Source organism: Rattus norvegicus, chromosome 5 (assembly GCF_036323735.1).
Source record: "Rattus norvegicus strain BN/NHsdMcwi chromosome 5, GRCr8, whole genome shotgun sequence".
Classification (NCBI taxonomy): domain Eukaryota; kingdom Metazoa; phylum Chordata; class Mammalia; order Rodentia; family Muridae; genus Rattus; species Rattus norvegicus.
Genome location: NC_086023.1, coordinates 37,400,992 through 37,422,848, shown reverse-complemented (window position 1 = coordinate 37,422,848; position 21,857 = coordinate 37,400,992). Strand labels below are relative to the sequence as shown.

At 38.6% G+C, this 21,857-nt stretch overlaps 1 protein-coding gene and 1 long non-coding RNA gene across 13 annotated transcripts in view; one reads left to right on the top strand and one right to left on the bottom strand.

Annotated features, from left to right (window-relative positions):
• Nucleotides 1–18,340: 18,340 nt before the first annotated feature.
• On the bottom strand, nucleotides 18,341–19,291 carry LOC134478940 (uncharacterized). The gene is made up of 2 exons (XR_010051719.1): nucleotides 19,001–19,291; nucleotides 18,341–18,546 (listed from the first exon to the last, which is right to left on the bottom strand). It is a non-coding gene; the product is annotated as an uncharacterized LOC134478940 (long non-coding RNA).
• Cnbd1 (cyclic nucleotide binding domain containing 1) overlaps nucleotides 18,853–21,857 on the top strand; it is a 373,043-nt gene continuing 370,038 nt past the window's right edge. For 3 of the 12 annotated variants that reach the window (XR_010051715.1, XR_010051717.1, XM_063261274.1), the window contains exon 1: nucleotides 19,160–19,383. Coding sequence is in view for 7 of the 12 variants with exons in the window: in XM_063261274.1 (XP_063117344.1) it covers nucleotides 19,296–19,383 (88 nt within the window). In the remaining 5 variants the exon portion in view is untranslated. Of the gene's footprint in view, nucleotides 18,952–19,150; nucleotides 19,384–21,857 lie in introns of those variants that run through there. The other 9 variants (XM_039110952.2, XM_063261272.1, XM_063261275.1 and 6 more) reach the window with 8 other exon arrangements.

The following is a 21,857-nucleotide window of genomic DNA, read 5'->3' as shown; positions in this document are numbered from 1 at the left end:
AGAAAGAAATCAAAGATCTTAGAAAATCAAGAGATCTCCCATGCTCATGGATTGGCAGAATTAACATAGTAAAGATGGCCATCCTACCAAAAGCAATTTACAGAATCAATGAAATCCCCATCAAAATTGCAACACAATTCTTCAAAGTCATGGAAAGAGCAATTCTCAAATTCATCTGGAAAGGCAAAAAACCTAAAATAGTGAAAACAATTCTTAACAGTAAAAGAGCTTCTGGGAGAATCACCATACAGGACCTCAAGCTATACTAGAGAGCAATAGTGATAAAAACTGCATAGTATTGTTACAAAGACAGACACATTGATTAATGGAATAGAATTGAAGACCTAGAAGTAAAATCACACACTTACAGATGCTTGCTCTTTGACAAATTAGCCAAAACAATGAAAAACAAAGTATTGCAACAAATGGTGCTGGTCTAGCTGACAGTCTATATGTAGAAAAATGAAAATATTTGTTACCTTGTACAGAGCTCAAGTCCAAGTGGATCAAGGACCTCAATATAAAGCCAGATACAGCAAATTTAATAGAAGAAAAAGTGAGGAAGAGCCTTAAATTCATTGGCACAGGGGGAAATTTCCTAAACAGAACTCCAATGGCTCATGCTCTAAGATCAAGAATTGATAAATAGGACCTCATGAATCTGGAAAGCTTTTTTAAGGCAAAGAACATTGTCAATAGGACAAAATGGCAACCTAGAGGCTGGGAAAACATTTTTACTGACCCCACATCTGTTAAGAGGGCTAATATCCAGAATATATAAAGAACATAAGAAGCTAACAACCAAAATTTCAACCCCATCAAAAAATGGGGTATAGAAATAAACAGAAAATTCAAAACAGAAGAATCATGAATGGCTGAGAAGCACTTAAAGAATGTTCATGAAATTCTTAGACAAATGGGTGGAACTAGAAAATATCATCCTGAGTGAGGTAACCCAATCACAAAACAACACATATGGTATGCACTCATTGATAAGTAGATGTTACCCTAAAAGCTCAGATTACCCAAGATACAATTCACAGACCACATGAAGCTCAAGAAGAAGGAAGACCAAAGTGTGGATGCTTCATTCTTTCTTAGACGGGGAAACAAAATACTCACAGGAGGAAATATGGAGACAAAGTGTGGAACAGAGACTGAAGGAAAGACCATCGAAAGACTGTCCCATCTGGAGATCCATTCCGTATACAACCATCAAAGCCAGAAAATATGGCAGATGCCAAGAAGTGTATGCTGTCAGGAGCCTGGTAGAGCTGTCTCCTGAGAGGCTCTGCCAGAACATGAAAAATACAGAGGCAGATGCTCACAGCCAACCATTGAACTGAGAACAGGGCCATAAGTGGAGAGTTAGAGAAAGGACTGAGTTAGCTGAGGGGGTGTACAACCCCATAGGAAGAACGACAATATCAACGAATGAGGCCTCCTCCCCCACAGAGCTCCCATGGACTAAACTGCCATTCTAAGAGTACACAGGGATGGACCTATGGCCCCAGCTGCATATGTATCAGAGGATGGCTTTGTTGGGCACCAATGGAAAGAGAAACCCTTGGTCCTGACAAGGCTGGACCCCCAGTGTAGGGGAATGTCAGAGCAGAGGTGGGAGGGAGTGCATGGGTGGGTGAGGGAGCACCCTCATAGAAGCAGAGGGAGATAATGGGTTTATGGACAAGGAAACCAGGATAGGGAATAGCATTTGAAATGTAAATAAAAATATACAATATTCAAAAAGTAAAGTATGTTCAAATGCTTTAGTGATCAGGGAAATACAAATCAAAACAACCCGGAGATTCCACGTTATTCCAATCAGAATGGCTAAGATCAAAATCTCAGGTGGACAGCACATATTGCCAAGATGGAGGGAAAGAGGTACACTCTTCTATTGCTGGTGGGATTGCCAATTGGTACAACCACTCTGGAACAAATCTGGGAATTCCACAGAAAATAAAAAATAGATCTACCTGAAGATCTAGAAATAATACTCTTGGGCATATTCCCAAAAGATGCCCTACCATGTCACAGAAGCATGTGTTCCACAAACAGTGGCCTTGTTTGTGATACCTAGAAGCTGGAAACAACCCAGATGTTCTATAACAGAAGAACGGATACAGAAAATGTGGTTTATTTACACAATAGAATATTACTCATATATTATGCATGAGGATATCTTGAGTTTTGCAAGCAAATGGATGGAACTAGAAAATGTCATCCTAAGTGAGGTAACTCAGACCTAAAAGAATATGCATGGTATCTACTCACTATAATAATAATAAGTGGATATTAGCTAAAAAAATTACAGAACACCCAGAATTCAGTCCACAGAACTCAGAAAGATTATTTAGGTCTTCTTAGATTCAATCTCGATCTGTCCCATACTGGCTATGAATTTACAGTGCTACCACTCTTCTACCTCTGTCTTCTTCCTATCTCCCAACCGTTATACTCTTGCTTTCCAAGTACTAGTGTTGCAGTGACATTCCATAATACCTAACTTAGTTTGCTTATTTATTACTTTTAAACTCTGCCTCCCTGAAAGTCTAAGGACAAGGATAGAATACAGATACATTCTTTGCCACATTGTAATACAAATGGACTCCAGTCTCATTTGCAAGAGAATCCTTATTACCATCTGATATATCATACACCCAATCTTTACTATTCTTATTTTTGTTAAGACTCTGGTCTCCTGTGCTCCCATTAATAGCATCTAGAAAGCTCAGCATCTAGCATTCTAGATTATTTTCTAGCTTACTTCTCCAGATCTTTGCAGGAGGTAGAGAGTAGGCCTCTGAATCACATTATCAGTAGTAATAGTCACAGCAAAAATCCCACCCTTGGGACCAATTTTCCATCTTAGATAGCATTTTATGTTTGTTAGTAAATGTCTGACAAGGTTTTTTTAATCTAGGCTCACAGTTTTATAGACTGTAACCCAGAGCTGGCTAGTTCATTGACTAGGCCTGGAGTGAGGTAGAACACCTGCACAATATGCCCTTCAAAAGCATACTGCCAGGGCTTGCTTTCTTCAGCACATCCTATCTCCTAGTTTCACCACTTCCCAATGATGCTTTGAGAGTATGAGTATACCAATAAATTATGCTATTAATTAAGTTATGGATTTCAAGATCCAATCACCTCCCATCACATGGGATACTTGGCATTCAGGGGCCAAGTCTTCAGCACATGTTTTTCATGCACATTTAATGCACAAACATAGCACAATGGTCTGACATTTTCAGCTCATTCTGAATTTTGCTTTTATTGCAATGAGTATAATTCAATGAACTTACAAAAGAGCTAATTGCTTTTAGGGGATAAAAAGGGGAAAATGAATTCTCTTTGATGAGCAAATTCAAAGGCTGAAGCTTATTGGTAGCTTTTTGCTTTTTAAGGTTTCATGAATAGACAGATATTGCTGGAAGTAACAGCAACTCCAGACAAATTTGACAATTTCCAAGAGACTGAAGAATGACTTTGATGCCTCTTAAAATATAGCTAAGAACAGACATCTCAGCTAGGGTCACCATCAGTCAACCTCTCTGCTTGACAGTCCTTTTCAATGTTTTGTCACAACGGTATTGGAGTATTTTTTTCCTTTGACCAAATGTATGGTATTTTTCCCTAGATTTCTTGCATTCAGAATTTTAAAAAATATATATGGCATTCCAAATTTGGCAATCTAAATATACTTTAGACTTAATTTCAGTCCAATAAGTATAATTTAACTTGAAACAAGTATAACTTTGAGACTATGTTTTAGTTATTTAAATAATTCATGCAGTTTTTAATGCATTCTGAAATAGCTGTCTCTACTACTAGCCTACTTACCTCCTCATTACTGTGTGGCTCTCTCAAAATGATTATGTCCGTCAACCTCACGCTGAAGAAATATTAAGACCAAATGGTCTAATTATGCAGAAACCTTAAAAGAAAGTGACTTTTTTCTTTGAATAGTTGAAAATTATAGAAAATTCCAGCATAGACTCTTTTTTTTTTTTTTTGGAATACAGCTGCATTACAGTAGGATACCATGATTTTATTTTTGATGCTGGGTATGGAACCTTGTGCCATACTAATGCTGCTTCCTGAGTCTCTTAATTCTTTTCATTGTGAAGTCACAGCATGGCTGGCTCAGTAGGAGGTAGTTTTTTTAACTATGCATTAGTTTCTCACTTGTCCAAGGGAGTACACTCTGTTAAAGATATGTTCCAAATCTTTAGTTACTAATTGAAAATGGCATAACAATTACTTAGAACCACTCCATTATAAAGAAGTAGTCAAAACAAATGACAACTTCATTTTCACAAAGTTGCCAAATATATATAACGTTTAATTAATTTTTATTTAATTCAAGAATCACACACACATGTGTGAAAAACAATAAATTGCTTAAAATCTGTTATAAAGTAGATAAAAAACCATAATAGTAGTATTAAAAAAATGAGTTTCATTAAGTATGTTTAAGACTAGCAAGAGTAAAGGTAGGCTTTTGGGGTCATTTAGTTCAACCAGTCTCTTAATCAATTAACTAAAGGAGCAGATTGAATATAACATATCATACATACACAATAGACATATACAATATATTCATTTAACCACTCTCATATTATCAATCAATCAATCAATCAATCAATCAAAATCAACCAACCAATCAACCAATCAATGTAGTTAAGCTCCATTGAAAAGGGCATGGCCTCTGTAGACATAGTTTTCCTGTACCTGACCTTGCATCTGTTGCTAGGCAACAGGTCCTTCCAGGAATTGACTTCCAGCATGGCATCTGAGTGTTTATACACAATATTATAAGCCAGTTTAGTTGGCAGCCTTGGACAACACTATTCAGAAAAATGAATTAGAATTGCCACATCAGCAGATAACAAAATGAAACAAATAGAATTAAAATATAAAAGTCAGGAGTCTTTTGAATTAAATAATAAGTCCATTTAGCAAGTTGTGACAGCCTTATGGATAAATTGCTTTGCAACACACCATTATACATCCTCTGTGGTATGAGCAATCCTGACTCAGGATCATCAAGTAATCCAAAAGTGTTAGTTAACTCTAAAGATATATTTTAGAAAGATTTCTATCTAAAATGGTGAAAACTGCAAAAAATATTTAAAGTACTATAAGTCTAGGTTTCCATAATCTGTAGTAGGTAATTGTGGTCTTTATATCTTCTTTGGATATTGTTTTCTGGCATAGATTTGGGCTAAGAAAGGGGTCAGTACAAAAAAGAGAATCACCTGATGTGGTTGATAAATAAGGAAGAAGATGTGGGTGAGTCCAGAAGAAAAACAGTGAGGGAAAAGGAGGGCTGCAGGGTACAGTCATGATACTGTAGAAATCTGAAGCAATTGCAAGGTAAGGCAATGGGCTTGGGTCCCATAAGAGCTTTCATAGATTGTGCACCATACTGAATTAAAATGTAGAATACATTAAAATGACATGACTGAGGCTGTATTATGAACTATGTAATAAAATCTGGGTAACAGATGCCTTTCCCAGGGCTGTGGCAATGAAATACCAAATATTAGTTAATTTAAAACAGTGTCATTAATTATTACATAGTTCGGGTTGGGGATTTAGCTCAGTGGTAGAGCGCTTGCCTAGCAAGCGCAAGGCCTTGGGTTCAGTCCCCAGCTCCAAAAAAAAAAAAGAAAAAATTATTACACAGTTCTGGAGGCATCAAGGTTTCAGCAGTGCCAGGTTCTCTTTGAACACTCAAGGGTGGAAGGAATTCCTTCATTTAAGAGACATTTATTCTGGTTGTGAGTCTGGCTTTTAATGGCTGAGCCATCTCTGCAGCCACTAGGTTAAAGGTTAACAACTGAACTGTCATTTATGCCTGCCGGGAAAGAGAAAAATCATTTTTCTTCAGTGGTATGATATGGGGTGTACCAACTACTCCAGGCTAGGCCTCATGTTCAAAGTGTTAACCAACATAATAAAATGGATGCCACAGCTTTTGTGTTTACTTTTATTTGGTTGCATGGTTTTTTTGGGGGGTGGGTATTTGGACTTAGGGGGTTTGTTTTATATTGGGCTTTGTTTGGTTTTGAGAAAGAATGTAAAGTTGTGTGGGTAGGGAAGGGGAGAAGAGCTGGAAGGATTTGGGGGAGGGAGTGAGGAAGATCAAAATAGGTTTTAATTTAAAACTTCTTCTAAATAATAGAAATAACAATCATTTTAGTTTTCTTGTAAAAAGAATATGCAATTATTGGATATATATAATATATACATTTATATAATATATACATAATATATATAATGTATATATATATATATATATATTATCCATATTATATAGAGGCCAGTAGAGGATGTCAGAGTCCCTGGAACTAGAGTTACAGATGGCTGTGAGAAATCAGATGTGGGTATTGGGAACTAAACTCTAAGCCTCAGAAAGAATTGCAGAGGCCTCACCACTGAGCTGACTCCAGAAATCCTTCCCCATCTCCTCAGTTTTGCCATCTGCAAGCAGTTTTCTGTAGAGGTTTGTAGATGGGTCAGTTAAATAGTCACCTTCTCCTTGTCTATTTTCATATTGTCTTTCTTCTATACACAGTCATGACCAAAATCTCAAGTTTTATAGCCATGCTGTGTCAGGATTTGCTTCACATCCTCATTTTAACCTGTTTATTTCCATGACAATCCTATTTTGAGAAAACAAAAGCAAAAACCTCTTCTGAGGTACAGCCTGACATCTATACTTTGGGATGTCACAGATCTGTGTGTAACAGGCATATTCTCATTGGTCATATTTCATATGCTTTAACATTTACTCAGATTTTACTGTCCTGCTTTGTTACTACTCTTGCAATTTGCAGTATTAATTTTTGTCTTTTTCATGCTGTTCACTTGAACCCAGGGCCTCTTGATGTTATACGAATGCTCTACCAACTGAGATTTACCACAATCACTAATTCTGTCTTTTAAAAACATTTACGTGACTATTTTACAGAGTACTTGGAAGTAAGTTACTGGACCTGGCACACAGGTATTATTTTAAACATCATTGTTGCCTCTAATCTCTTCAATGTGTCATGGATAGTGATTTGGGAGCTTTCTCTAGTGTGCTTAGGAACATTAGGGAGCATGGAATCTAGATAACTGAAGAAGGGACAAGTGAGTAGATGAGTTATATTGGTGCTCTCACGGTGTAAATTGAATTACCAAAAATAAAACCCTGATTCCACATATTTTTAACGGTTTTGGTTTTCCTGATTAAGGGTGACTGATAGCGGGGTTGGGGATTTAGCTCAGTGGTAGAGTGCTTGCCTAGCAAGCGCAAGGCCCTGGGTTCGGTCCCCAGCTCTGAAAAAAAGAAAAATGAAAAAAAAAAAAGGGTGACTGATAGCATTGATTTGGGAGAAGCAGGAATTCAAGTAATGAAAAATAACTAAGGATTTTTATGAGAATAGTGTGCAGTTTTGAGGAACAATTTGAGACATCACAGAAAATAGAGAATCAGAATTGATGTGACCCCATGTTTCGTCAGACTTCTCTCAGATAGCTGCCTCTCTCTTATAGTTTGTCTAATGAAGTTACTATACTGTTTTCCCATTATCCATCAAACTGTTATATATTTGTTGCAGAAATCATACAATATAATAGTGATTAATAAAAATATTTAAGGTATTATCAACTACATGTCATATATAAACTTATCTGTACTGTGTTCAAATACATTGAATATGGTTAGTAGAAAATAGTTTTAAAGAGCAGATGCCACCAAAATAGAAAGAAAGAAGAAACTGCTAATGAACAGTTATGCCACTAACAAGCTTTATTCAGGTCAGTAAAACAGTACTGACAGTTCTCCCGAGGAAAGTGCACAACAGTGGATATTTACCTAAACATTTCTTACTAAAACAGCATAATAATTTATAATATTACAGACCATTTCAGAAGTCACTACAGGATACTTTGTACAGACAGTGTACTATGTGGTGTAAATTACAGTGATTTGTGGAAGTGTAGAGTAAAAGACTAGAGCAATAAAGAAAGAAGAAAAATGTTTTTCCTTAAATCAGGGGAAAAGCAGAACTCAGCACACATCTCTAAGCAACTTCAAATAGAATACAGTGCATCAAAGTTACAGGCTTGAAAATGCTAACTCTAAGTGACAATAGGATGATGTTAGGGAAAATCAGGAGGACATGAGTAGTACCTTCTTTTTTTCAATTATTGGATTTTTTTATTTACATTTTAAATGTTGTGTCCTTTCCCGGTTTCCCATCCATAAACCCCTTATCCTCTCTCCCTTCCCTTCTTCTATGAGGGTGTTCACCCTCCCCAACCACCCTCCCTTCCCGCCTTCCCCCTGACATTTTCCTACACTGGAGCATCCATCCTTGGCAGGACCAAGGGCTTCTCCTTCTACTAGTGCCCAACAAGGCCATCCTCTACTACATATGAAGCTGGAAACATGGGCATGTCCATGTGTACTCTTTGAGTAGTGGTTTAGTCCCTGGGAGCTCTGATTGTTTGGTATTGTTGTTCTCATGAGGTTGCAAGCCCCTTCAGCTCCTTTAATCCTTTCTCTAATTCCTTCCAAGATACAACCCACAGACCACATGAAGCTCAAGAAGAAGGACAATCAAAGTGTGGGTGCTTCAGAGTACAAGAGTCCATGCAGTACTCAATGAACTCAAGATGTAAATGCGACATCTTGTCACAGCATCTTCCTGAGCTGTCACAAGAGGAGGTAGAAAGACTGGAAGAGTCAGGAAAAATAGATGTCTGCAATACATCATGATTCTCTGGACGTGATCTCACAGGGAACTGATCTTCTGGAGGAACCAGTTTTCAGAGATGCAGCCCTTGAGAGGACACCTAGGCTCCAGCCCTATACCTATATACACACAGGCAGCAAAGTAGACTTGGTACTAAAATCAAGAGCCCACATGAAGTTGGGATGAAATAGTGGTAATGAGTCAGGAAAGCAATTGGAGAGGATGGGATTGGAGTGGATTTGATCCAAATGGATTATATTCATGTATGAATATTGAATAAAATACTGAGATTATAGTATTGGAAAAATTCACTTATGATACAACATTGGAAGTACGGCAATAGATCTGGTGAAAATCATATTCACTCACGAATTATATAAGAAAAGGGAAAACAGCCAGGTGACAGGGTTTGGTCAAAACAGGACTTTTGATTGGGGTTTGTATGGTTTGAATCTAAAATAATGCCTTTTAGAGGTTCCTGTATTAAATAAAGAATTGAATGCTAGCTTTGCAAGTTTTTTATGATCAAGAGCACTCAACTTTGTCACTAGTAATCCACTGATAATGACTAGGTGGCCTATTTGACAGTGGGTCTCCTCAAGAAAGTGGGTCATGCCTTTGTCAAGTACACATTGCTTTAGGACCTTACCTCTTTGCCATTTTCTGCTTCCTGGATGCCACAGTGTGAGCAGTTTTCTTATTTCCTGCCATTTTGCCATGATGTTATAGCATTGCTACAGGCTTAAAAGCAGTACTACTAGTCATTCATACCTAGGCAGTTCCTCCTTCCACAGCACCTCTGTAAGTAGTTATGAATATGAATGATTGAATATTTGGGAATATCTAAGTCATACTAAAGAAAATGCAAGATGATGAGAAATAAAAGAGAATGGACATCTTCCTCTAAGACCAGGAAACATGGCTCATGCCTTTGTGAGTATAAAGTACTTCACTTTTAAATTCAGATGACTTTGGACACCTGCAAAGCAAAGTTTTGTTACAGTAAAGTGATGCTGAGGAAGGAAAGTGAGAGCTAGTGTTTACAGCATGCAGGAACAACGAGGTAAGACCTTCCTGATGAATGGTTACATGCTAGAGTTTTTCTTCTAACAGGAGATGTTACCATTTAAATTATTTCGGAGGAAACTGTTGTTGAACATGTTTTGTTTTACAAGACCAGTGCTGAATTGACAGGCAATGGAGTGAACCTGGGTGTCAATAATGGAACTGTGTTTTGGTGACTGGAAAATTTAGAAATTTATTTAATATAATCAAGACTTTATTTAATTGACGAAATGGGGACAGTATCAGTTTCTGCTGCAAAGACTCTTGCACTGATCAAATTCAATAGCAGATGACACATGGAAATCACTTGGCTTAGCAAGTGGAATACAGCCCACAGATGTTGTTGGCCATTCTACTATTATTTTCTTGAGAACAGACATCATCACAGCACTGCTTTAAATCAGTCATCTCTTGCAATGTTACTGAGGTCAATTTTGATCAAGTAAATTGAAGGAGGTGGTTTGTAAGTAGAGTATAAATGGTTTTGTGACTTTCATAGAGAGTTTTGAATAGACATTAGTAATTTTGGACACTAACATCTAGGGAAACATGCTTTAATGTGCAATCATTTTTTAAAAAAACCTGAATAATTTAAACATTCTATAGTCTTTATTTTGTTCATCATAGAACTAACTTCTATGAGGAGCCTCCATCTGCCTGTGAGTACTTATAAAGAAAAAGTAGCTTAAAATGTAGTTGAAGAAAATATTTTAAAAGTCTCTTGATTATAGTGTAGTAAATGTGCTTCAAATAGTTTTATCAGGAAGCTGACAGGGAGCTTCTATTCTAGCACATCACACCAGGCTTTGGAGTCTCAGTGGCTTTCCAGAATAAATGTTTAATTATTATTCTGATCAGCCGATGTCTTCTGACATGTGGCTTATTTTAATCATCTGTATTGACAATGTTAAGATTATTCTGAATCTCCATCTTCCATTACTAAAGTTCTATGCCTTTACCACCAAAGTTATATTTATTATAATAAGGAGTGGGTAAAAAGTACTCTTCTGGTGTTGCTGAACATAGAATAAGTAAATTATACAAAATAATAATTTATTTGTATGTTTTAAGAAAGCAGTTGGTCTCTTATGCTCATGGATGGGTAGGATCAACATAGTGAAAAAGGCCATCTTAGCAAAAGCAATCTACAGATTCAATGGAATCCCCATCGAAATTCCAACACAATTTTTTCATAGGTCTTGAAAGAAAAATTTTCAATTTCACATGGAAAAACAAAAAACCCAGGATAGCTAAAACAATCCCAAACAATAAAAGAATTTCTGGAGGTATCACCATCCCTGATTTCAAGCTGTATTACAGAGCTATAGTAATAAAAACTGCATGGTATTAGCATAGAAACCGATAGGTTGATCAATGGAATCATAGCGAAGACCCAGAAATAAACGCACAGACTTGTGGACACCTGATTCTTGACGAAAAGGCAAAACTATACCACAGAAAAAGGGAGAGCATCTTCAACAAATGATACTGGTCTAACTGGATGTCTGCATGTAAAGAATTCATATTTTTCACCCTGCACAAAACTCAAACCCAAGTATATCAAAGTCTCAATGTAAATTAAATACATTAAATCTAATAGAACAGAAAATGCAGAACAGCCTTGAACTCATCAGCAAAGGAGATAATGTCCTAAACAGAACACCCGTGCCTCAGGCACTAAGATCAACAATTAATAACTGGGACCTCATGAAATGGAAAAGCTTCTGTAAGTTAAATAACCCTGTCAATAGGACAAAACAACAGCCTGCAGACTGGAAAAGAATCTTCACCAACCTTACATCTGACAGAGAGCTAATATGCCAAATATATAAAGAACTCATGAAGTTATGTATCAACAAACCAAATGACACAATTTAAAAATGGGGTACATAGTTAAACAGAGAATTCTCAACAGGGGAATCTCAAATGGCTGGGAAGCATTAAAGAAATGCCCAAAGTCTTTCATTATCAGGGAAACGCACATCAAAATCACAGTGAAATTCCATTTTACACTCATCAGATCAAAAGCTCAAGGGACAGCACATGCTACAGAGAGATTGTGGAGCAAGGGAAACACTCCTCCACTGCTGACAGGAGTTCAAGTTTGTACAATACTATGAAAAGGAAGCAAATGGATGGAACTAGAAACTATCATTCTGAGTGAGGTAACTCAGACACAAATGAACACACATCATATGTACTCATTGATAAGTGGATATTAGACCAAAAGCTCACAATATCCATGATACAACTCACAGTCCAGCTTAGGAAGAAGAAAGACCATGGTGTGGATGCTTCTGTCCTGCATGGTGTGGGGAGCAGCATGATCATGGGAGATGGAGAGAGGAAGGGACCTGGGAGGGAGAGAGAAAGGGGAGGGGAAAGAGGGGGCAGGATCAGGTATTGGAGGGGACAAGAGAGGGGTACAGAGTGTCAGAAAATCGAATAAAATATGTTACAGTGGGGGATGAGGAACTTGGAGTAGCCACTGGAGGGTCCCCGATGACAGGGAAGCAAGAGGTTCCCAGGACCCAACAGAGATGATTAACTTAAACTCCCTAAAAAGGGGAGGGAGAACCTGTAGAGATCATATTCAGAGGTTAGACAAGACCCAAGGTTGGGAGATGGGGCCTCCTACTAATCTCCAAATTTTTAACTTAGAATGGCTCCTGTTTAAAGAAAATATGAGGATAAAGTGTGGAGCAGAGACTGAAGGAAAGGCCAACCAGAGGCTGCCCCACCTGGGGATCCATCTAATATGCAGACACCAAGCCCAGTCACTATTGCTGACATTAATAAGTGCTCGGTGACAGAAGCCAGATATGGGTATCTCCCTCCCCCTGCTTCTACAAGGGTACTCCCTGACCTGCCCACTCCTGCCTCTCCACCCTGGCATTTCCTGCTAGAGCCTTATTGATACAGATTAAGATGCTTTCAGCTAACCATAAGACTGAGCACAGGGACCTCAATGGAGGAGTTAGAGAAAGCCATAAAATACAGGATATCTACACTATAATTCACAGATCCAAAGAAGCCATATAACAAGGACTGTTTAAGGGAGGATGATTGAATCTTTCTCAGAGGGGAAATAAAGTAGACATTGGAAGTGATAGAAGGAGGGAACTGGGTGGAAGAGGGGGTAGGGAGGCGAATCGAGCAGGGGAATCAGATATAGGGAGAGCAAGGGAGAGAGAAGGAAATTATCAATGTGGTGGGGACCATCTCTAGGATGTGCCAGAGACCTGAGATGGGGGAAAGAAGTTCTATGGGTGGTTACTCTAGCTGAGAGTCCTATGGGGGGGTTACTCTAGCTGAGAGTCCTAGCAGTGTGGGATATGGATCCAGAAGTGACCACTTCCTGTGGCCAGGCAGGACTCCCACTCCCTTTGGAAGGATAAGGACGACAAAGTACCTAAAGAACCTTTGAACCAAAATAACTGTCCTCTGAGAAGTTCCACCTAGCATAGAAAGAGATGCAGAGACTCATACCCAATCATTGGATGGAAGAGTTGGGGAAGGATTGAGGGACACAAAGAGGGTAGGGACTCCACAGGAAGACCAACAGAGCCAACTAGCCTGAACCCTTAGGGGCTCCCAGAAACCTAATCACCCACCAGTGAGGGGGCATGGGCTGGACCTAGGTCCCCTGCACATATGTAGCAGATGAACAGCTTGATCCTCCAACAATAGGAGCAAGTACTCTTCCTGAATCTGTCTGCCTGTGGATCCTGTTACCTTACATGGACTGCCTTGTCTGGCCTCCCTGGGAGAGGATGTGCCTAGTCCTACAGTGACCTGAGGTGCTAGGGGAATTATGGATAGCTGGGTAGTGATACCTAGAGGGTAGTTCCCCTTTCCCAAAGAAGAAAGAAAGGGAGGAATGGGAGAATTCTGCATGAGGGGGTACTGGAAGAAGGAAGGCTGATATTGGAATGTAAAGTGAATAATAAATAAATAAAAATAAAATTGAAAATTAAAGAAAAATTAAAAAACCCTGTTTATTTCCCCATCACCCCTTCCCCAAAAAGATAAATAAATAAATAAATAAATAAATAAATAAATAAATAAATAAATAGAAAGCAGTTGGCCTGAAGAGACAGCTCAGTGATTAACAGTGTTCTCCTAGAGGACCTGAGATTGGATCCCAGCACTGACATCATATGGTTCTCAAGTGTTCATAAATCCACTTTCAAGGAATCCAACACTTTCCTCTGGCCTATGAAAGCCTCTATTTATGTGTACATACTTAACACATAGACCCACATACACATCATTAAAAAGGAAGTAGTTGTCTAATTGTATATTTTTTGACAAATTCAGTTTTATAAAATCATATTTTATTTGGATTCATTCTCAAGAAGATTTTTATATCATAATAGTATTCATACCTGTACAAACTATAGTTCAATATTTTGTATGCATGTATCTATACATGCATTTTGTAGGTATAATTTTTTGAAGAATATTATATTGGTGTACTGGTTGGTTTTGTGTGTCAACGTGACAAATGCTAGAGTTATCACAGAGAAAGGAGCTTCCCTTGAGAAAATGCTTCCATGAGATCCAGCTATAAGGCATTTTCTCTATTAGTGAACAATGAGGGAGGGCCCAGCCCATTTTAAGTGGTGCCATCACTGGGCTGGTGGTCCTAGGTTCTATAAGAAAGCAAGCCGGGGGGAGCAATCCAGCAAGCAGAACCCCTCCATGGCCTCTGCATCAGCTCCTGTCTCCACTCCAAGTTCCTGTTCTCTTTGACTTCCTGTCCTGACTTCCTTTAGTGATGCACAGCATGTGGAAGTGTACGCTGAGTAAACCCTTTCCTCCCCAACTTGCTTCTTAGTCATGATGTTTTGGGCAGCAATACAAACCCTGACTAAGACAACTGGTTATATATTTATATTGCTGTGATAAAACACCATGACCAAAGCCATTTATAGAAGGAAGAGCTTATTTGTGCCTTATAGTTTCAGAGGGATGAGTTCATCACGACCATGTTCTGGAGTATAACAGTAGGCAGTCAGGCATAGTATTGCTCCAGCAGCTGAACATTCAAATCTTCATCCACAAAGAGGAAGCAGGTATCAATGCAGAGTCTTTTTAAATCTCAAGCCTGCCTACAGTGATATACTTCCTTTAATACACCTTCCTTTAGGGTCATACCTCCTTGTTTTCCCTAGAAGGTTACCAGCTGGGGACCAGGTGTTGAAATGCCTAAAAATTATATTGGGTATGTCATTCATACCGTAAATATAAGTGGAGAAAATAATTGTTAGGAATCATGAACAAAATAGTTTAATTATTTTGAGGAATGGGAAAACAAGTAAGCCATGTGCTGTCTTTTACTAAACCGCCCCTAATCACTTATTTCCATGCCCTAACCTGGGCAGTTCTGATATTTAGATTTAATCTCGAATCTTTGAGTACTGACGCTGAAGGTCTTGTTCCCCAAATGATTCTAGATCCATTAATAAATATGTTGTTGACAAATGGCTGAGTGGAAAAGGTGGGACCTCCAGGTTCCTATAGGTAAAGATGCAGGAAAAAAAAATTTTTACCACCATCCTTGTGGGGGGGGGATGGAACCATAGAGATGTAAGAGCCCAGATAAGTGGCCTTTGGCCATTTCCCCAACTGGCATTGGGGTAGCAGGGGAAGGATTAGGTATGCCCAGTCTTTACTAGCCAAGCATTTTGAGAATAACTGGGGAGAGAGAGAGAGAGAGAGAGAGAGAGAGGGAGAGAGAGAGAGAGAAAGAGAGAGAGGGAGAGGGAGAGGGAGAGGGAGAGGGAGAGGGAGAGGGAGAGGGAGAGGGAGAGGGAGAGGGAGAGGGAGAGGGAGAGGGAGAGGGAGAGGGAGAGGGAGAGGGAGAGGGAGAGGGAGAGGGAGAGGGAGAGTTTGTTTCTTCAATGCACAGATCCAAGCTAACTCCTGGGTGGGTGCAACCCACTAGGAACACAAGGCAGGGTAGAGAAAGCTCCACACAATACAAACCCTTCCTGTCCTTTCATTAAGGGTCAAAAGCAAAAAGAAGTACAACCAAGGACAAAACTAAGCCCACGTCTGCTCCTATGATCTCATACTAATTGACTACATGAACTTTGTTGTCTCATCTATAAAATAAAGCTGATGTAGTATACCCATCTCATTGGGTGTTATAAATAAGTTTCTGTGAAGATTCTTTTTTAATTATTTTATTCATTTACATCCCTTCCTCTCCCCACTCAGAGTTTTACCTGCTTTCCCCCTCCCCAGCTATCTCCCTCTCCTGGAGTATCAACTCTCTACAGGTTGGTGTGCACCCTCTGCCTCTGAGGCTAGACAAGGCAGCCTTCTGCTGCGTATGTACCAGGGACCTCAGACCAGCCTATGCCCTTGTATGTTCTTTGGTTACTAAATGCATTACCTAAAAGGGTGCCTGCTGCATATCGGCTATGTTACCACCACCAGACCACCACTACTTTTAAATATCTATTAATCAATAACTCAGATTGTTTCATGGTGACATTTCCATACAGGGATGTGTCACACGTAGATGGACATGCACTCTTCCTTAAACCTTCTCTTATCTTCTCCTCTCCCCTACCCTCTGTGCTGATTCTTAATTGTCCTTCCTTCTTTACTCCAGATTTTATTTACTTGTACAACTTGTATACATAGGTTGGGGGGGGGGGGATACTATAACACTTCTTTTTCTATTTCTGGCATATTTTACTTATCATGAAGTCCTTCAGTTCCATTCATTTTCCAATGAAGGCATTGTTTTATGATGTTTTTATACCTAAATAATAAGGCATTTTTTACTTTAACCATATTTTCTACTCATGTTTGTATGTTGATGGTTACCTTTCAATTCCATATTTACCTTTAATAAACATGAACATTTAAGTATCTCTTTTGCATACTAACTTTATTTACTTTAGTTATATACCTAGCTGCTGATATTAGTCTCTATTTATTGTAGCGATATCATAGAATGATTTATCCTTCCCTATAATAATTGACTTTGACAAGTATACAGTAACAAGTGCTGCATTCTGAAAACCTTTTTCCCCAATTTCCGTGAAAGCTCAACACCCTTTCTGTCTGCAGCAGCACGGCTTCAGTATATACAGCCTTCACTATCCCTTTCCTGAACAAGTGTAACAGCTCCTTGGTTTGTTCCTCTTTTACCTTTCAACTTTGTTTCTTTGTTTTTGTTTGTTTATTTCTTCTTTTCTTTTTCTTTCTCCTCCTCCCTTCCTCCCCAACACACACCGCACTCTCTTCCTTCCTTCCCTTTCTTTCTTTCTTTCTTTCTTTCTTTCTTTCTTTCTTTCTTTCTTTCTTTCTTTCTTTCTTTCTCCAATTTTACTCCATTTAGTTTGAGAACCAGCTCTACAGACTGAATGATAACTCAGTCGGTTCTCAGGTAAGCAAATACCTCTTTGTGTGTATAGAAGTCTCTCCATGCTGACATTCATTGCTTTCTGATCTGCTAAATCTGGAATTTTGCAAAATTTCAGCTAAATGAGTGAGTCCATCTCTGAAAGTTTATGCCTTTTACTGTTCGACTTTTGAGTCACTGTTAGCTTTTTCTTACTCACATTGGGCCTTTCTAAATTTACCTCAGTATAGTATTATCAGTATGAATTAAAAGTGATGATTCCCACATCCAGGGACTGTGTGTCAGACCTTTCCCTCCATTCTTTTGTTTCATCTTTGCATCACCTGTGTGAAATCCACAATCCTTGCTGTGTAGTGAGTTATTGAAGATCTAGGCAGATTCAATGCTTTACCCAAGATATTTTACAAGTAAGTGGTTGAGAAATAGAATATCCAGGAACTACCAACCACATAATTTAATGTACTTGTCTATCAGACACAAAGCATGTGATTATAATATTATTCTTAGTACATATTTGAAAAAGATTTAGAAACACCAGGAAAACGTATCAAAAATATTTGGAGTGTACTGTGCATATGACCAAATAGTTTTCAAAACAAATATGCACTCATTATCTTAAAGATATATAGATTTTTGTATAAAATTAATAAACCACTTTATTACACTGTTTACTTCTTAGAAATGCTTTGTTTACTTGCATTTTCATTTAGTGTATTTTCTTTTTATTTTTTTTCTCAATAAGGCTGGGAAAAATCTCAGTGGATTAAGTATTTGCTGTGTGTTACTGTAGGACCTGAGTTCAGATCCACAGCACCTATGCAAAAGCCGTGAGCATCAGCAGAGATGGGGGAAGAACAAAGAAGAATCTCGAGGGCCTTCTGGATAAACAGTCAAGGAAATCAGAGAGCTGCAAGTTCAGTAAGCAATCTTGACATAAGAAAGAAAGATGGAAGTCAGCAAGGGAAGACCCCTGGTTTTGAATCCCGGCCTTTAGAAGTCCATGCATGGGTGCATGGACCTGCATATACACATACACAAACATACACACACACACACACACACACACACACACACACACACACACACACACACCCCATGCCCACCCTCACACATAGATTATTAAATAAATAAGTAGTTTTGAGCAAGATGTAGTTTATTGTAAAATATTTCAATGTACGTGGCTTGTTTTATATGAAATAAAGAAAAGCTGAAAATATAACGGCTTGCTACATGGCTCAAATAAGTAAAGGCTCTTGCTCCTAAGCCCGATGACATGGGTTCAACCCCTGAGATCCACAGATATATGGGGAGAGTCGAGTCCTCCTCCTTATATATTATCACCTAAGGTAGATACCACAGTATTATTTCAGGATCCAAAAGATAATGCACAATCCATTAGATCAATTATTTATCCATAAAGTAACCTTTGACAGAGTTGTAGCTGTCAAGATGTCTGTCTTCTTTTCTAGGAGTTTGCCTTACATGATAACTACCAACAGTGCCTCCTCCTCCATGTCCCAGCATGTCAACTTTCAAACTATGTTTGGTCATTGTGACTTAGAGAAAACAACTGAAATGCAAGCCACATGACAGCATAATATGGTCACATGTATACAGGTGTGAGTTTATTGCTCTGTGATAATTAAAATGATATTCTACCCTTTGATGGGGATTAGAAAAATCCCACCTTTCCTGTTACTGATGCTACAAAAAGGGATTTTGATTTTCCATGTGAAGACCATGGGGGTAAGAAAAGAATTATAAATCATGGAAGACCCAGAAAAGATATACTAACCTAATATTCAGTACTTGGATTGAATTGTGCCTGCCATGTGGATTATAGTGTTGGTCTTCATTTCCCCTAGCCCTGTAGCTCACACAACCTTTTCATTAAGCCCCTGAACTAGACTAGAGTTCTGGCTTAGGCCTTATTATTACATCAGCACTGTAAGCAAGGACATTCTGTGGTCTTGGCCTATCAGAGAGGACCTTGAAGATTCTTAGAGGTTCTACTTTGTGGCACTCCCAAGATAAGTATGGTCCTCTAACACTCAAGTCATCTCTGTCCAGCTGCCTTTTAAGATGCCAAGATGACTGAGGATTCTCTTCCAACAGATATTTTGGCTCACATGATAGCCATTAACAACGTGCCTCCTCCTCCTCTTCGCAGTATACCACGTGAGTGATGCTTTCATGAAGGTCCCACGCCTTCGTTACTGTTTCCAACAGCACTTGCTTCATTGTACGCCATGGGGATTTGAGAGTCAGTGGAAACAGAGGCTCTTTCTAATAGCCTGGTAATGGAAAAGCATAGCTGCGTGAGCCTGACTTTACTATACAAGGCTATTTCGACCATTTAGGTCTAAAATATTGTTTTCTTTGTAAAAATGGGGATCTTGATAAGATCTTAGGGCTTCAACAGTGTTCCTCTTCTATATAAATATCAAAATACCTCAAAGGAAGAGAGAAAGTGGAATCTTTGTGAGATTCCAGGGAACCGTAGTCAACTGTTTCTGGGAAAACCTCGTCATGTCTACCATGAGTTGGTTCTGCTGCACTGAGTGTATTTTCCATAGGGATTTCCCACTTTAAGTTTCAAAGGAGGAAGTGTCATTCTGTTGTTCTGACTGAAATATATTCCTATCTTTGCTTTCATGTTCTAGCTTTTGATTTGTTGGGTCATAGGAATTATAAATACAGAATTAAATATTTTGAAAATTATACATTGAACAGTATTTATAATTTTGTGTCATCAGTCAGCGTAAGCCCAGGAAGTTGTACTAGGGTAGTTACTAGGGTAGTATATAGGGCTACAGTCATGCAATTCTTACATGTGTTTGTGAAACACTCACTAGTAACCTACAATAGTGTCTCTGTTGAAATCTAACAATAGCTTTAGGTAACATAACATTACTCGTGATTCAGCTAAGTAAAGAATTAACTTCTCAGATTTTTCTGTCTTTCCATGAGAGTTAACTTTCAAGATAAAGTTTAAAATTCACCTATTTCCAGAGACAAGATATAAAATGCAAAAGCTTATGTCTTTTGAAGACATATATTACATATTTGTGTGTATATAATATACATCTAGACACACATAAGATATTAAATACATGTTATACAAATTATAATTATTAATTGTGATTTTGTATATTTATTCCTATAGTAAAATATTCTTACATATATTAAAATTTTTTCTATTTCTAGTTAAGTGGAAATAGGTATTCAAATAATTTTGCTTCTAAGCCACTACTGTCAGGTTTTATTTGTGGAAAAATTAAATTACAGCAAGATTTTTTTTATCAGCCCAGGAAGTATAATAGCTGGGAGTTAAAAGATCAAATTAATTTAGAATCAATGGGATGAGATGTGTGCTACCCTCTGCAGTCTCTTCCAAGGACACTTGACTTCTGTGAAGTGATTAAGAGAGGAGAAAGCGGCAGTAATTTAGATCTCAGAGCTGAATGAAACGAAGTGGAGAGCAGCAGACAGCTGCCTTCCTGGTATTCTCTGTGGTGGTTTTTAGTGGATGCTCTGTGCTCGAGTCTGCCCTTTGGAGATAAGTCCTACTTGCTTAATGGCTCGGTCTTTGTGTTAGTAACTCCAGACAGCCTACAGTTTTCCTGGGCACACTTTACTGTCACAGAGGAAGCAATATTCTCATGAGGGCTGAGAGTGAAGATGCTTTGTAGAGTGACTCACTCAACCTGTTTCATATGGGAGCAATAAAAGCGCAATATCCATAGAGACGGATGCTTGGTTAAATACCTGGAACGTCTAGCCATCTTTGTTTGCCTTGAGTTTGGCCAATAAAATTAGATTTAGGGATGCATGCTTGCTTTCTTTTTAAATATAACATTTACTGAATACTTTCTAGGGATAATTTATAAGAAAAAAAACAAAAAACAAAAACTCCTGAAGTCTGTGGTAGGCAAAGCAATGCCCAGCAATGATACCTGCGTCCCGAATTCCAGAAACTATGAATATGCTAGGATGCAGAAAAGGCAAGGGGTTGTTATGGCTACAGCTAGAATCAAGGCAGCTAAATCAGCTGCACTTGTGCTGTAAAGAATGTCAGAGACCATAGCGCACACTGAAACCTTAAGACTTGTCAGAGAAAGGAGAGGATGAGGAAAAGACTTGACTGACCACTGCCAGCTTTGGAGATGAGGGAAGACATAACACGGGGAGGCATCTAGGCAGTGTCAAGAAGCTAGAAAAGATAGAGATGAATTGTCCCCTCCTGTCTCAGGAGTGTCCCAATCCTGCTGAGAACTTAATGCTAGCGCAGTGACCTACTTCCGACTTGTGATTTCCAGAGCTGTAACCCTTCACATTGGCGTTCCAGAATTATTTCTGGCAATCGCTACAAGGACAAGAAACAAAACCATACAAACTCTCTCTTACAATTAAAGGTAAAGAGGCTAACATCGTCTAGTAGGAGTCCCAATGGGGAAGGGTGGATGCTGCCCTCATGGTGGTATAAATGAACCCTAATCATAAAAACCTCAGCCTCAAAGTCTGTAGAGACATCAATTGCATTCTGCATTTTGTCTGCTAAGCTCCTCCCAATTCAAAGGGCTCCGCATATCGCAGCTCTTTAAGCACTGGTCTGGTTCTCCTCGCCTGTGAAATTATGACTCCCAGACAGA